At 37.4% G+C, this 13,360-nt stretch overlaps 1 protein-coding gene across 3 annotated transcripts; it reads left to right on the top strand.

Annotated features, from left to right (window-relative positions):
* Positions 1 to 5,350: 5,350 nt before the first annotated feature.
* Positions 5,351 to 13,022, top strand: LOC125224786. Of its 3 annotated transcripts, XM_048128240.1 has the most exons (5): positions 5,351 to 5,424; positions 5,942 to 5,999; positions 6,322 to 6,487; positions 9,983 to 10,130; positions 12,112 to 13,022. In XM_048128240.1, the coding sequence occupies exons 3-5, from the start codon at positions 6,328 to 6,330 to the stop codon at positions 12,548 to 12,550; spliced, it is 747 nt and encodes a 248-aa protein (XP_047984197.1). In that variant the 5' UTR covers positions 5,351 to 5,424; positions 5,942 to 5,999; positions 6,322 to 6,327; the 3' UTR covers positions 12,551 to 13,022. The 3 variants fall into 3 exon arrangements, with proteins under 3 accessions (XP_047984197.1, XP_047984195.1, XP_047984198.1); XM_048128238.1 differs by lacking the exon at positions 5,942 to 5,999 and having other exon boundaries at positions 5,355 to 5,424; XM_048128241.1 differs by lacking the exon at positions 5,942 to 5,999 and having other exon boundaries at positions 5,402 to 5,489.
* Positions 13,023 to 13,360: the final 338 nt, after the last annotated feature.

The raw sequence follows: 13,360 nt of genomic DNA on the forward strand, positions 1-13,360 counted from the left end.
CCTGAAAAGTTACGGGTTTCTGAGAAAAACCAAATTATGACTAACGAAAATGTGGACAAACGGTACCTACATTATGACTTAAGACTTTATGGGAACTAATAGAGACCCGCAACATAACTTTAATTATGTATCTCGGAAGTACTACTTAAATGTAGGTAACCACGCAAAAAATCATTCCCATACTTTGAAACAACTATCATTCCCACCGATAACCATATTTGACGGACGGAAACCTGTCACATCACAATAGCCCGATTACCTGATCTCGTCATTTTACCTGAGTTTATTAGCACGGCTGAAAAGACGTATACGGATACCAAATATTAGGGCACTTACAACTTTTTGGTGGTATTTTTGCAGATTTCGCGCGATTCCCGAACGAGCTTTGAATAAAATGATTGTTTTTGCTCCTGCGCACCGGATACTCCGGGTTAACATTCCTCTGCACCCAATCCCCTGTACCTACTCCAGTTTAAGCCTCTGACCCTTGAGCTCTCATAGTTTCCACAGATCTCTAAGTCATTTTATACTGGTTGGGAAATGCATTCAGGAAGCGTAGGGAATTAGTCCAGTTCCTTTCCTGTGAGAATATCGGGGCCGATTTTTTACCAAAAAGCGGATGTCCTTCGATCGACCGGTTATGAAAGGTGTTGAACATATGTCTGGGTCGATTCTAACTGGCGTGAGGGGTGATTTGGCCGAATGTTAGCATGCATCGAGTGGTTTAATTTGAAATAATTTGTGGTGATAAGGTTCGTCACGCTTCCGAAATCGAATGTATTTCATTTTATGAGTCGCAGACCGCCTGAGCAGATCCTTCCAAAACCAAAATTGACGTTTATATTAAACTTAGCCCCATTTTCTCATTCTCAGAGCCAAGAATGCATGTATTCATACCAAAAACAGCTGATATTAAAATCATTGGTTCGGCCAAACCTAGCTTTGAAGCCACATTCTAGAAGCTTCGGCCACGCTTGCTGCCCAGCTGCCAGCTTACCTACTGACTTACCACATTAAGCGTCGGTACTCGTAATACGAATGCTACTTCGGTTGTCTGCCGCGGCTGGCACCTGCCGCGGTCACCTGTCGACACTTCGCACGTGCTTAATGATTGATCACTTCACTGATATTTGTTAGGCATTTTGAAGCTAAGTAGCTATCAGAGGATCGTCCTCTAACATCACTCTAACATATTCGAGCGATAGAGAGGCAGATAGAAAACTTCTTTATCCCGGTAGGCTCTTTGAAATACTACTTACTTGCTACATAAATACCGTCAACTTCTGAAGGCATACAATGTGGTTACCTTCTTGCTACTTCGTTTTACGCCGTGTCTTGCGTGGGCGACGGTCGCGCGACCGTCGCGCGACCATCGCCGTCGCGTCTCATACTTCCATATCGATAAGGTTTCATTTCGTATGCGTCGCATCGCCGTCGCGCGACCATCGCGCGACCGTCGCCCACGCAAGCCACGGCGTTAGAGTTTTTACCTTTTGAGGTATGGGGCCCTCAAAAGGTAAAAACGGAACCCCTATAGGATCATTTTGTTTTCTGTCCGTCCTTCCTTCTGTCAGGATACTTGATCTCGGAAATGCGTGTTGGTATCAAGTTGAAAGTGAAACTGTTATATACTTAGTATGTAAATAAAACTATGGAAACGGATTTTATCGCGTATGTTTACATAGGTAGGTACCTATGTAAACATTGACTACCATTATTCTAAATTTTAAATTTGTATATATAAACTGTAACTCTTGACGTGTAATGTATCTGTGCATTTACGAAATAAATGAATATGAATATGGATGACGCGCGTTCGAAACGTCGGGATGAATTGTAAATTCATTATAAGCGATATAATCCGTTTCCATACTTTTATTGCACGAGTAACTATCGCGGTAACCGCGCGAAGACAATGTTAGTATGTTAGTATGTATGTACTTATACCTACTTAGTTCTACAATCTCATAAATCTGTAAAAAGTTAAAGTTACGCCAGTTTACCCCGCATAGGTACCTGCATTTGTTTCGACACACACAACACAAAGAAATCAAAATGTTATATTATAAGTAAGAATGTCTTAAATTAAATACAAGTACCTACAGGGAAACAAAAAAAAACATTAAGCCTTATTTGCACTACAACCGTTTATAGTAAGTCATCATCATCCTTGCGTTATCCCGGCATTTGCCACGGCTCATGGGAGCCTGGGGTCCCCTTTTACAACTAATCCCAAGATTTGGCGTAGGCACTAGTTTTACGAAAGCGACTGCCATCTGACCTTCCAACCCGAAGGGTAACTAGACCTTATTGGAATTAGTCCGGTTTCCTCACGATGTTTTTCCTTCACCGAAAAGCGACTGGCAAATATCAAATGTCATTTCGCACATAAGTGAAAAACTCATTGGTGCGAGCCGGGGTTCGAACCCGCGACCTCCAGAACGAAAGTCACGCGCACTTACCGCTAGGCTACCAGCGCTTCCGTTTATAGTAAGTATAGAATTTATAAAAATGTTACATGTTTAATTGCCATGTCTATGGTTTTCATTAAATATAGCTGAACCGGACAAAACCTTATAGCCAAGGAGATACTTCTGCGGAAATGGCGCTGGATAGGACATGTCTTACGAAGGCTAAACAACCACCTGTCCAAGCAAGGGTTGACTTGGAATATTCCCGGATCAAAGGGGAGAGGTCGCCCGCAAACTACCTGGAGGCGCACGGTGGAAAAGGAGGCTGGCTCAGTGGGCCTCGGCTGGGCGCGCCTGGAGGAGGCAGCATCGGACCGGGAACAGTGGAAATCCTTCCTAATAGCCCTATGCCCCTGATGAGGGACAACAGGATATAATCATCATCACGTGACTTGTGAATTTACCGGCTGTGATAATTATCTAGCAAAATATTAAAAGGTCAAAGGTAGATATTGTTGAAAGACTTATAATATACCTCTATATTATCTATGAATTCGTAAAATATATTGTATTCTTCACACAAAAAACAGTCTAAATATAGCACAACTGTGCTAGGATTAAAATAGACCAGTCGATAAAAAAATGCCAAGCGCGAATCATAAAGGCGCTGGGTTCAGTCTTATGTACAGAGTGAAACTGTAGGGTACCTATTATAATGTAAAAAAATATAAATGTTAAATGTTATTTTTCAGATCCAGGGTAATCTTTCAACGTCTAGTCTAAATCATGGTACGATAATTTTTATATGGTATAGTAGGAATTGAAAAGTATCAACATCATCTGTGTCGTCCCGTTTTCTTATACGTAGGTAAAATGATTTGGAAGAGTCCATGCCCCAATGTAGCCACTTCTATTCTATTTTTTTAGACTATTCTATGCACTTCACAATACATGACTTTTCGGACTATATACTTACACAATTTCGTTAACTTTCAACTCCTTTATTGCTAAAAGTGGCACATATAACTTGAGTGGTTTCATGTGCTGTGCGTAAGAAGTCTTTTGGGAATACAGGCGTAGGTTTATGTCTGCATGTTGTACTGTACTTATTTAAGTTTAGACCGGCCGCCGGTGTGTTTGGTAGAACCATATCCTGCGGAACCCTATAAAGGCGTGTGCATCGACACCGGGAACAAAAGGTGCGCGGACACGTGCGCCCGCGCCGCATCTGCCGCGCGCATGTGTGTATCAGGGTTAATAGGCTAATGCTAGGCATCACATGTTGTAATACTCATTCACTTGTTTTCATGTTTGTTTTGCAATCTTTTGGGTGAGTAGGTAAAGGTCTGAGCAGTGAGTGAAAAATGCATCCGTTATGTTTGCTTGCAATAACTCGCTGATAAGGTTATTTTTTTCACAGTTTTTCCTGCCATATTAGTTCACCAAACGAAATCAAAAACAGCAACGTACGGTCTGCTACATAAATATCTATACAATTGTGAACCTTCTTCCCCAGTAGATAATAAGTTTCGATATGTACAGATTTTTATAGGCGTAACTGTAGGTATAGTTTGAGAAAAAAGCGTAGAAATGGAACATAATTTTATCATAGCGCAACACTTAACTTTTGTTACAGAAAAGTGTCAAAATAGTTGCCACACGCAACACGGTTTACGTAGACGGTGGCGCCCAGTTTATAAATTATTCGGTATTCGTCCGTTGCCGGTTTTGAGTGTGTGTGCCGCGCGCTGCTCGCAGGCCTGCCGCGATGACGTTTTTGCGTATGTCGAGTACCAGACTGTATGAGAAATCACTGTGTCTTTAGCTCCACCACGAATATAGAAATATAGAATTCGAATTCTGTATATAGATATAAAATATGTATGTAATATGTACACTTACGTATTTTTAGCAAATTCTCGTGCTATTCAATAGCGACTGCATAATAATATTCGTTCAACATTTTTACAATTGACACTTGTTCTCAACATATTAGGCATGAAATGAAACACAAAGACTGGTGAAATGAGTAAACTACATACTACATTCAATTTTATTCAACACCGAGTACCTTCTTACCTACTTAATAATCACAAAATTAAAATTTTGATAAACCCCCGACCGCGACATAGTTGACCGATTTTCATGAAACATGGCTAAGAACACTCCCGACTAACTCAGCTTTCAGACAAAAAAAAAACTAAATCTAAATCGGTTCATCCGTTCGGGAGCTACGATGCCACAGACAGACACACACACAGACAGACAGACAAACAGACAGACAGACAGACAGACAGACACGTCAAACTTATAACACCCCGTCGTTTTTGCGTCGGGGGTTAAAAATACCAACGACAGTGCGCATGTATTGTTTCAAGTGATAAATCTATTGAGGCGCGTATTCACTATAAATATTTTTGTTTCGTAACAGGATTTATAAACATTGATTCTCAAAAAACTTATGGAATTTTTACGAAACATTGTTTAGAAACCGTGTTTAATCGTGCGAAAATAAGCGCCTTTAACAAGGGCCTACGTTTAAAAAAACTACCTACAGCATAAACTACATACATATTTATAACTTATAACAATTTAATACAAAATGCTTAAAACAATTCTTTAATAATTGATAATCATGTGCTCGCGACTTGTCGCGCCAAACGGACCGTCCAACAAACCCTAAAACTAAAATGAACGTTAACAGTAAGCATTCAAGTTGATATTGACATGTTCGCTACGGTCTGTGGATAACGAGTTATTATTCGCAGAAGCACTACCAAATATAATATTGTGAACTGAACAGCATTGTAATATAGTTAAAGTCGTTATTGGAATGCCGGCTGTTATCTGCCGACGAGACTTGGCAACAGCGCGTGGATGTGGCGAGCGTGTTGTCTCGCTCTCCCGCCGCCTGTCGCTAGTGTCGCCGTGCTGTGGCGTGGTGCGCCAGTGTTGTTCGAGTATGGCAAGGGGCCACATTACGCGTTTGCGCCGTTGGATTCCTGGATTTAATGTAAGTTTTTAATACTTTAGACACATTTTCGAATGCATTGTTTGACGACCGACCGGATCTAATCGGTAGGTTTATGTGTGTGTGTTATTTAAATAGGGTATGCTGAAAGATTGTGTGTGAGTAGGTACCTACTCACAACACAATCCTTGAGCATACCGTGACGTGGGGATCGGACAATCTGAGTAACAATTATAATATTTATTTAATATTGTATTCGTGTTGGTTGTATAATAATGCATTGTAGTAAAGTGTAAAGTGATAATACTGATAATAATTATTGTCAAACATCTTAGGGTTCCGTACCTCAAAAACGAATCCCGTAGCAACGGTATTTATTTAATGTTCCGTAGAAATTGTACCACAGATCACCTAATAGAATTACATCACATGCCCTTAAACTTTTTGTTTGCGTAATATTAACCATTATTTATTACAATATTTTTCTAGTTAAAACTGGTTAATGGTTATTAAAAAACTACTCCTACCTCTCCATTTTCTTTTTATTTTATTCCTGTAGGTACTTAGGGGCCTCCGAATTGGCCCGAAACATGTCGCAGCAATAGCGATATAATAACGTGAGTACAACCGTATCTCAATTAATTACTTACCTGTTCTTTTTACTGGATACATTGAAATTATAAAAAAATAAAATTAAATAATTACATATGTTATTTTGCTATGATCGACGAAGTCAGGTGGTTTAGGATCGGGATTCTTACTACTTAAAACGCAATATGTATTATAATTTGTGAGTTATATTATTTGTACTTTAACCGAAATTGGTACACAATATACCCTGTCTGTAGGGGCTGTAGGTACCATTATCTGTTATACTATTACTGTTACGTTTTAGTATTAGATTCTTACAATTAAGTAACATTTTGTTTTTTATTTTAGCACAAAATGGACAACCCAAACTTCGTATTAAATTTCGTAAAAATCGTCGAGAGACACCCGGTGCTATACGACCAGAAATTGCCCCATCGCACCGCGGCACTCTATAGCATTACGTGGGAGAAAGCCGCAGCAGAAGTCAGGAATGAGTTGAAGGTAGACTGTACAGGTGATTACAATTAAGATGAATTAAGTATATAATAATATCATGACGACCGGTCTGGCCTAGCGCGTTGTGACCCTGCCTGCTAAGCCGCGGTCCCGGGTTCGAATCCCGGTTAGGGCATTTATTTGTGTGATAAGCATAGATATTTGTTCCTAAGTCATGGATGTTGTCTATGTAGATAAGTATGTATTTATCTATATACGTATTGTCCCAGAGCTGTTAGAACCTCTTTTTGACACATGACAGCGTCCACAAAACGTAAACTCGCGCAACCTAATGAAATTTTAAGTAAAATCCTGTAATAATATTTAAAAAAATCAAGTACTTAAAAACAATATTTCGCTTAAATTTGTTTTTTTATCATGCAGAAACGTCTGCGAGCGATATTACATATTTTTAAATTAAAGGAAAAATGGAAAAATTCACACCTCCGGCAGGACTCGAACCTGCGACCTTTGGCCTTGCCCGCCCGGTGTAAATTTTTAAATTTTTCCTTTAATTTAAAAATATGTAATATTTCGCTTACTTTAAACATAATCTAACATAAGGTAAAATACCCCATAATGGACGGTGATGCCATCATGGACAAAAAAGCACAAATCCTTAAAAATAAGTATCTAAAATAAGTTTCTAAAAACTGACGGCTATGTACCATAAACTAGAGTTATAGAGCTGTTTTATTTTGAAGTTTCAATTAATTCGGTTATTTCTGAAGGATTTGGCGAAAAGATAAAATTCACCAGTTTACTGAAAAAAATATCAAGACGAATTCTTAGTAATGTTGCTAAAAGAGTTGAGTTCATGTATAAAATAATAAAAAAATAACGCACGGTGTAATCTTGAATGCGTTTTACTTACTGCATTAAGCATGAGATAAGGTATAAAACATACTAGTTTGTTGCTCCAAAGATATAAAGAAATGACGTTATTTTGCGAGTGTCCATTACTGGACCCGAAAAACTGCGTACCTCCTATGATGGACAAGGAACAATTTACAAAACCAAAATTTACAAGAAACAATCTTATGTTAAAATAACCCAAACTAATTGTATTTATGGTGTATAAAATTGACTAATTGCGTATCAGTTGGCTTTAAAAGTAAAATTTTAAACTTATTTCACTGTCCATAATGGGGGATCCATTACTGGAGAACTGCCGTCCATAATTGGAGAAAAAACACCTAGTTTTAATTTGTTAACTATGAAGAAACCAATAGGAGTATCTATTCTGCAATACGCTTGAAATGTAAAAGAAGGATAGGACATTCAAGATTTAACACGCTTAGCCGCAGAATTTTTACATTTATCAGTGAAATATCAAAAACAGGCGATTTTTTTTCTTAAACTGTCCATGATTGGGTCCGTCACCTTAGTGAGTATTTTACTATATTAATTTATCACGCAGGATTTACTTATTCTGTCATTTATCATTCATTTTTATTTTTAAACTAGTGCTGTGGCAGAGTCTGTCATTTCGATTCGAATGACATTTCAGTAAGTTGATAGGAATCGTATATTTGTTTAAGCGCCTCCTTGTACAGTCAACGTCAAAAGTAAGTGATCAAAATCAAAGTTTCAAAACATCTTCTAGTATGACGTGCCAGATGTAGCACGTTTACCAACGTGCAGTTTAAAATGATGTTTTAATTAGTCAAAAGAAAATGATCATAACAACACCGAGACACAGAAACGATGTGACAAGTAAATGTTTCAAATCGATATAATAATACACAATGGCATATCAGTAGAATGAGGAGGCACACTGACAATTTATCCCGCCATTCGGCGCCTGGGCGCCTGTGCAAGTGTCTAGGCATGTCACTGTCATTCATATGTGTGAGAGAGAAAAAACATATCATCTTCTCGTTCTCACGTATGAAATCTATCAGTCATTACTTTTGAGTGTCAAAACCACAGTGTCAAACAGAACATTCTGAATGAAAGTTCGGGAAAAAAGGATATATTTTAAATTTAGCCAAAAATCATATGTAACCTTATTTGAAACCTTAGCGGACATGAGAGGTGTCATAGTCGTGTCTCACGTTTGTCTCGCGAATGTAACCGATATAGACCGAACATCTGACTTATACTCCGAGGTGTCGCATAATTCTGTATTTTATAGATATTTTGTAATCATAATCACTAATCACTTTAATTTGAAACACTCAACAATTACTTTGACAGTTTGAATGGCATGTCACTTAATTTTCTAGAATCAAAATAAATGTGATCTCTTACTTATGGGACTTTATGTATACATTTACTTCTAATAAACTATAATAGTCAGTAACGTTTGACTTAAATTATTGTATATATTGTTTTGGGACCCTATTTCATCAGTTTCTTTTGCTGTCGACTGTACATAGGGCCTAATCGATTCAACCAATTCGAAATTAATCGTTAGATTTGGCAAACGATACGTCTTAGCCACATCGCAACATACTTCAAAACAAATGTGTCAAAAATGTGACCTTACAAATCCGGGACAATAAGTATATCGTCGCCTAGCACCCATAGTACAAGCTTTGCTTAGTTTGAGGTTGGATTGATCTGTGTAAGGTGTCCCCCAATATTTTCTTTTTTAATTTTAAACTGGCCAGTGATTGACCTTAGTCGCACCTGATGGAAAGTGACGACAAGGCCGAGGTTGTAGCTCACTGGTTCAGTAATAGCCTATTCACTCTTGACTTGAATCTTATCTTATCTTATTCACCCAGATTATTTTAGTCTTGGGTAGCCAACCAACGTCACATCGCTTACGTCTCGTATCGTTTCATAGCTAGCTCTTCTGTAGTGGTGCGACAGAACCAGACTGCGTTTTGATCGTCACGTAGCGTCAACGATTGTCGCTTTGGTTAGGCCGTCTGAGGATGGCATAAAAGATATCAGCGTAAAATCGCTCGCTTAGTTAGCTTCATCATCATCCTCCTTGCGTTATCCCGGCATTTGCCGCGGCTCATGGGAGCCTGGAGTCCGCTGTGACAACTAATACTAAGATTTGGCATGGGCATTTGGCATAGGCGCTTAGTTAGCTTGAAGATACGTAATTGTGTATGCTCTTGTTGACACGCTCTTACCTTACGCATCTGAAAGTATGCTATGCGTAACATGTAAGTGTCAACAAGTAATTTCTCACATGAGTCACATGTCAAATCATTTGACATGTGACTTTGACTCAAATGCGTATTGATTGTCATAGATGTTTATAGATTTTTTTTTACCCTAAAGTCTGTGTGTGTTTTAATAATTTATTTTAATCCTCTTTATTTTGGCACTTGAATTGTCAGCGATGATCAATATGTAAACTTGTTAAAGCATTTGTTAAACTATTTCCAAGCGCTGAGAAATAAAAATTTCATAATGTTTTTTTTTTCATACAGCTTAACCGAAACATATATATCTGAATATTTTGATCTGTTTTTACCACAATAAACAATTTGTTTATGGACGAAATTTCGATATCTTGGACACTAAAATTAACATACAACTTTTTTTCTAGTTGATGATTTAAAGGTTAAATGGAAAGGAATACGTTCATCATATGCCAGATTTAAAAGGAAGCTAGAAAAGTGCAGCGACGGTACAAAACAATATTATCTCTACGATGCACTAAGTTTCCTTGCTCCACACACAAAACATCGGCAAAAGTAAGTTGTTTTAATTACCTATTTGCTAGTAAATTTAATTTAGTCAGTTATTCGTACATAGTTCTCAATGAATACTTATAAATATTAGTATTATTTGGATCCCGTCGTTTCCCACTGCTGGGCAAAGGCCTCCCCCTAATTTGGAGAAATTAGGGGGAGGCCTTTGCCTGTGTATCAGTGGAGACTGATATCTATCCATTGCTATGTCTGGCTATTCCTCCAAGAAGGAGTCCAGTTCATCCCTCCATCGCCGGCGGGGTCTGCCGGATCCCCGATCAGAGTTTTCGGGCTACCACACTGAGTTTGGCCCACAACTCATTAGGCATTCGCCAGACGTGACCAGCCCAGTCCCATTTTAACTTGGCCGCCTTCCGAGCTACATCGAAGATTTGAGTTTTGGAGCGTAGCGTGGTGTTCAGGACTCGATCCACCAATTTGACACCTAGTATGCTACGCTCCATGGCTCGTTGGCAAACCAGAGTTTGGACTTCTGAGCTTTAGTCAAAGACCAAGTCTGTGCACCGTCTGTCAGAATAGGGAGTATTCATTTGTCCATGAGCTTCTGTTTGAGTGTCATGGGAAGATTACCTTTCATAAGATGTTTCATGGATCAATACCTCCTCCAATTCGTCTTTCGATCACTTTTTCTTGACGTTCCTGGAGGGAAACTAATGAGCTACTTGACCCTTTTTGAAAGTCTGTTATATATGATTAAGTACTGTCCAATTAATCGAAATAAAATATTACCATATTTTATTATGACTTAAAACAGCAAAACATATTTTAAAGGTATACTTTTATTTAATCAGGCGTAGTCTATAGATTTTTTGTGCACCAGGTCATTCTACTCGAAAACAACATTTTCTGACTTTTTAAGTATGAAGGCATAAAGTTCAATGGTTCCCCTTGTTTTGGCATAATTTTACAATCGAGAATTCTTTTTGGCATAATCTATATTGGCATAATTCATCTTTCGCATAACCTGTTATGGCATATTATAGTTACGCATAATTTGTCTAGGCATATTTTTGTTAGTCCGAATATATTTCATGCATAAAGGTTATTCGCCGAATGGTTTTTATGCATAAATTATTTCTGCATAACATGGTTTAGTGGAAATTTACTACGCAGAATTTTTATCATAGGTAATACTACTATATTAATATAACCTAACCTAACCGAAATTCTTGACAAAATGTTTTATTTGTTGAGGTCGCAGTTCTAACCTAACCAAACCGACTCTCTTAACAGCATTTAGTATGGGTGGATATTCTGATTTTAAGAAATATGCCAAATACAATTATGCGAATTAATTTTAATCATAAAAACAATCGGCGTAAACAGAATTATGCGAACTTATTTTCGGACAATGTGTTATTCGTATTATTTTCGATTATGACAAATAAGTTTTCTGCCAAATTAACATTCGGCGAAAATCGATTATGCGAAGTCTGTTATGCGAAAATCGTTTCGGACAATTAAAGTTATGCCAAATAGAGGGAACCCAAAGTTCAATATGTCAGTGATTGTTTTGACAGGTTTGAATTCGATGACATCACTTCATCGCTGACAGCGTTTTCGGTGGCCAAATTAAATAAAAAATTACACACACTTTTAATCGAAAATACGTAGTCATCAACTCATCATACACTTTTAATACCCAAAATCTATAAATAATTTTTTTTATGTCAAATACAACAGAAGACAATCATTTATTGTGCCAAATTCAATAAGAGTCTAGTAGCCTATTGGCCCAAATAAATATACTGACATTATGCAACATGTTCTTATCCATTCGTGCATTTACCTCTATCCTACGTGGTGTGCTATTAGTCATTAGCTTGGTGTTTGACATATTCATCTTCAGTCCAATCTCGAGGCATGCAGTCCTTAGTTCTTCAAGCATTTGTTGTTGTCTTAATAAATATAATATATTAATTAGAACAACAACACTTTAACAATTCTTTAACAATTTTTCCAGACTTCCTAGAACAGAAAATCTTGATGATTATCAAGATAGTGACGTCGAAGAATGGGATCCTGAATTACCGCTGCAAATGTTGAACGAAGACACCATTGCCAGTAATATATCATTGCCAGTATGTATTGGCAAGAACCTAGAACTTAACTCAGTAAAAATAGAACCGATAGATGAAAACCAACTCGTGGACACTACGGACATTTCTAGTGATGATAACCAGCAACGTCCAGAAGAAACTCAAGCTCTAAAGCGGAAAGGTTTTACGGATATCTTTGAAACTACCGCTAAAGTACAAAAGATTGAAGAAAATGCCGATATGCAATTCTTTCGGAGCATACTGCCTGATATTGATAATTTCACAAATTCTGAAAAGAGACAATTTAAGATCGGTGTTTTGAAATTAATAGATGACATTGAACACAACCGACGGAATAATTAGAGTATAAGTTTAAGGTATTAGAACTAAAACTAACCAGCTCCTATTAAATAAACTACTTATTTGTTAATTATTTAGTAAATTTGAATTCCGAGTTACCCTTTCTGGTAAAATATGATGATCGTTATACTGAAGATTAGTTTCATGGTGCTTATAGTTTTCGATAATTTTTGTACTGACTCTTCTTGGACAATAAACTTATTAGTCTTATAACTTGTTAATTCTTTTTCTTGCTAAGACATTCAAAAATGCAAATTTCCAAGGAAGCGCCCCGGCCATGGCGCTCATTTACATGTACATAGATAAATATCTATGTACATGTAAATGAGCGTAATAGAAAGTTTCTTTCAATGTTTAGTGTTAAGAAATTATGTCTTAAAGTGTTTATTTAATTCGTTTTATATCAAGGCTTCTCTTTAAATTCACTAAATTTATCACGTGTATATTCTTCTTTCTCAGTAAGAAGCATATGCAAATGTCCCAGGAAGCGCCTCGATATATGAACCCGTGAACCGGCAGCGTGGCCTCATTTACATGTAGATGAGTGCGGGTAGTCACTGTCTTCTGCTCCGCGCTAATTACACTCAGCACGTGTTTATAGTTACTCTACGAAACTAAGAAGAATTAAAGGGAAATAAATGTGACGAAATTGTTAGATAACTATTCGTAGCATTGTTATCTTGATATATCTATCGCTAATTACACTCAGCACGTGCTTATAAACTGTAACCAGTTCTATACATTAAATTTTTAAAGAAAAATTTTGAAGTTCTGGTGATTTTTCATTATTATTAATAATTATATTGATTGTTT

This window comes from Leguminivora glycinivorella, chromosome 3, assembly GCF_023078275.1.
Source record: "Leguminivora glycinivorella isolate SPB_JAAS2020 chromosome 3, LegGlyc_1.1, whole genome shotgun sequence".
Taxonomy (NCBI): Eukaryota; Metazoa; Arthropoda; class Insecta; order Lepidoptera; family Tortricidae; genus Leguminivora; species Leguminivora glycinivorella.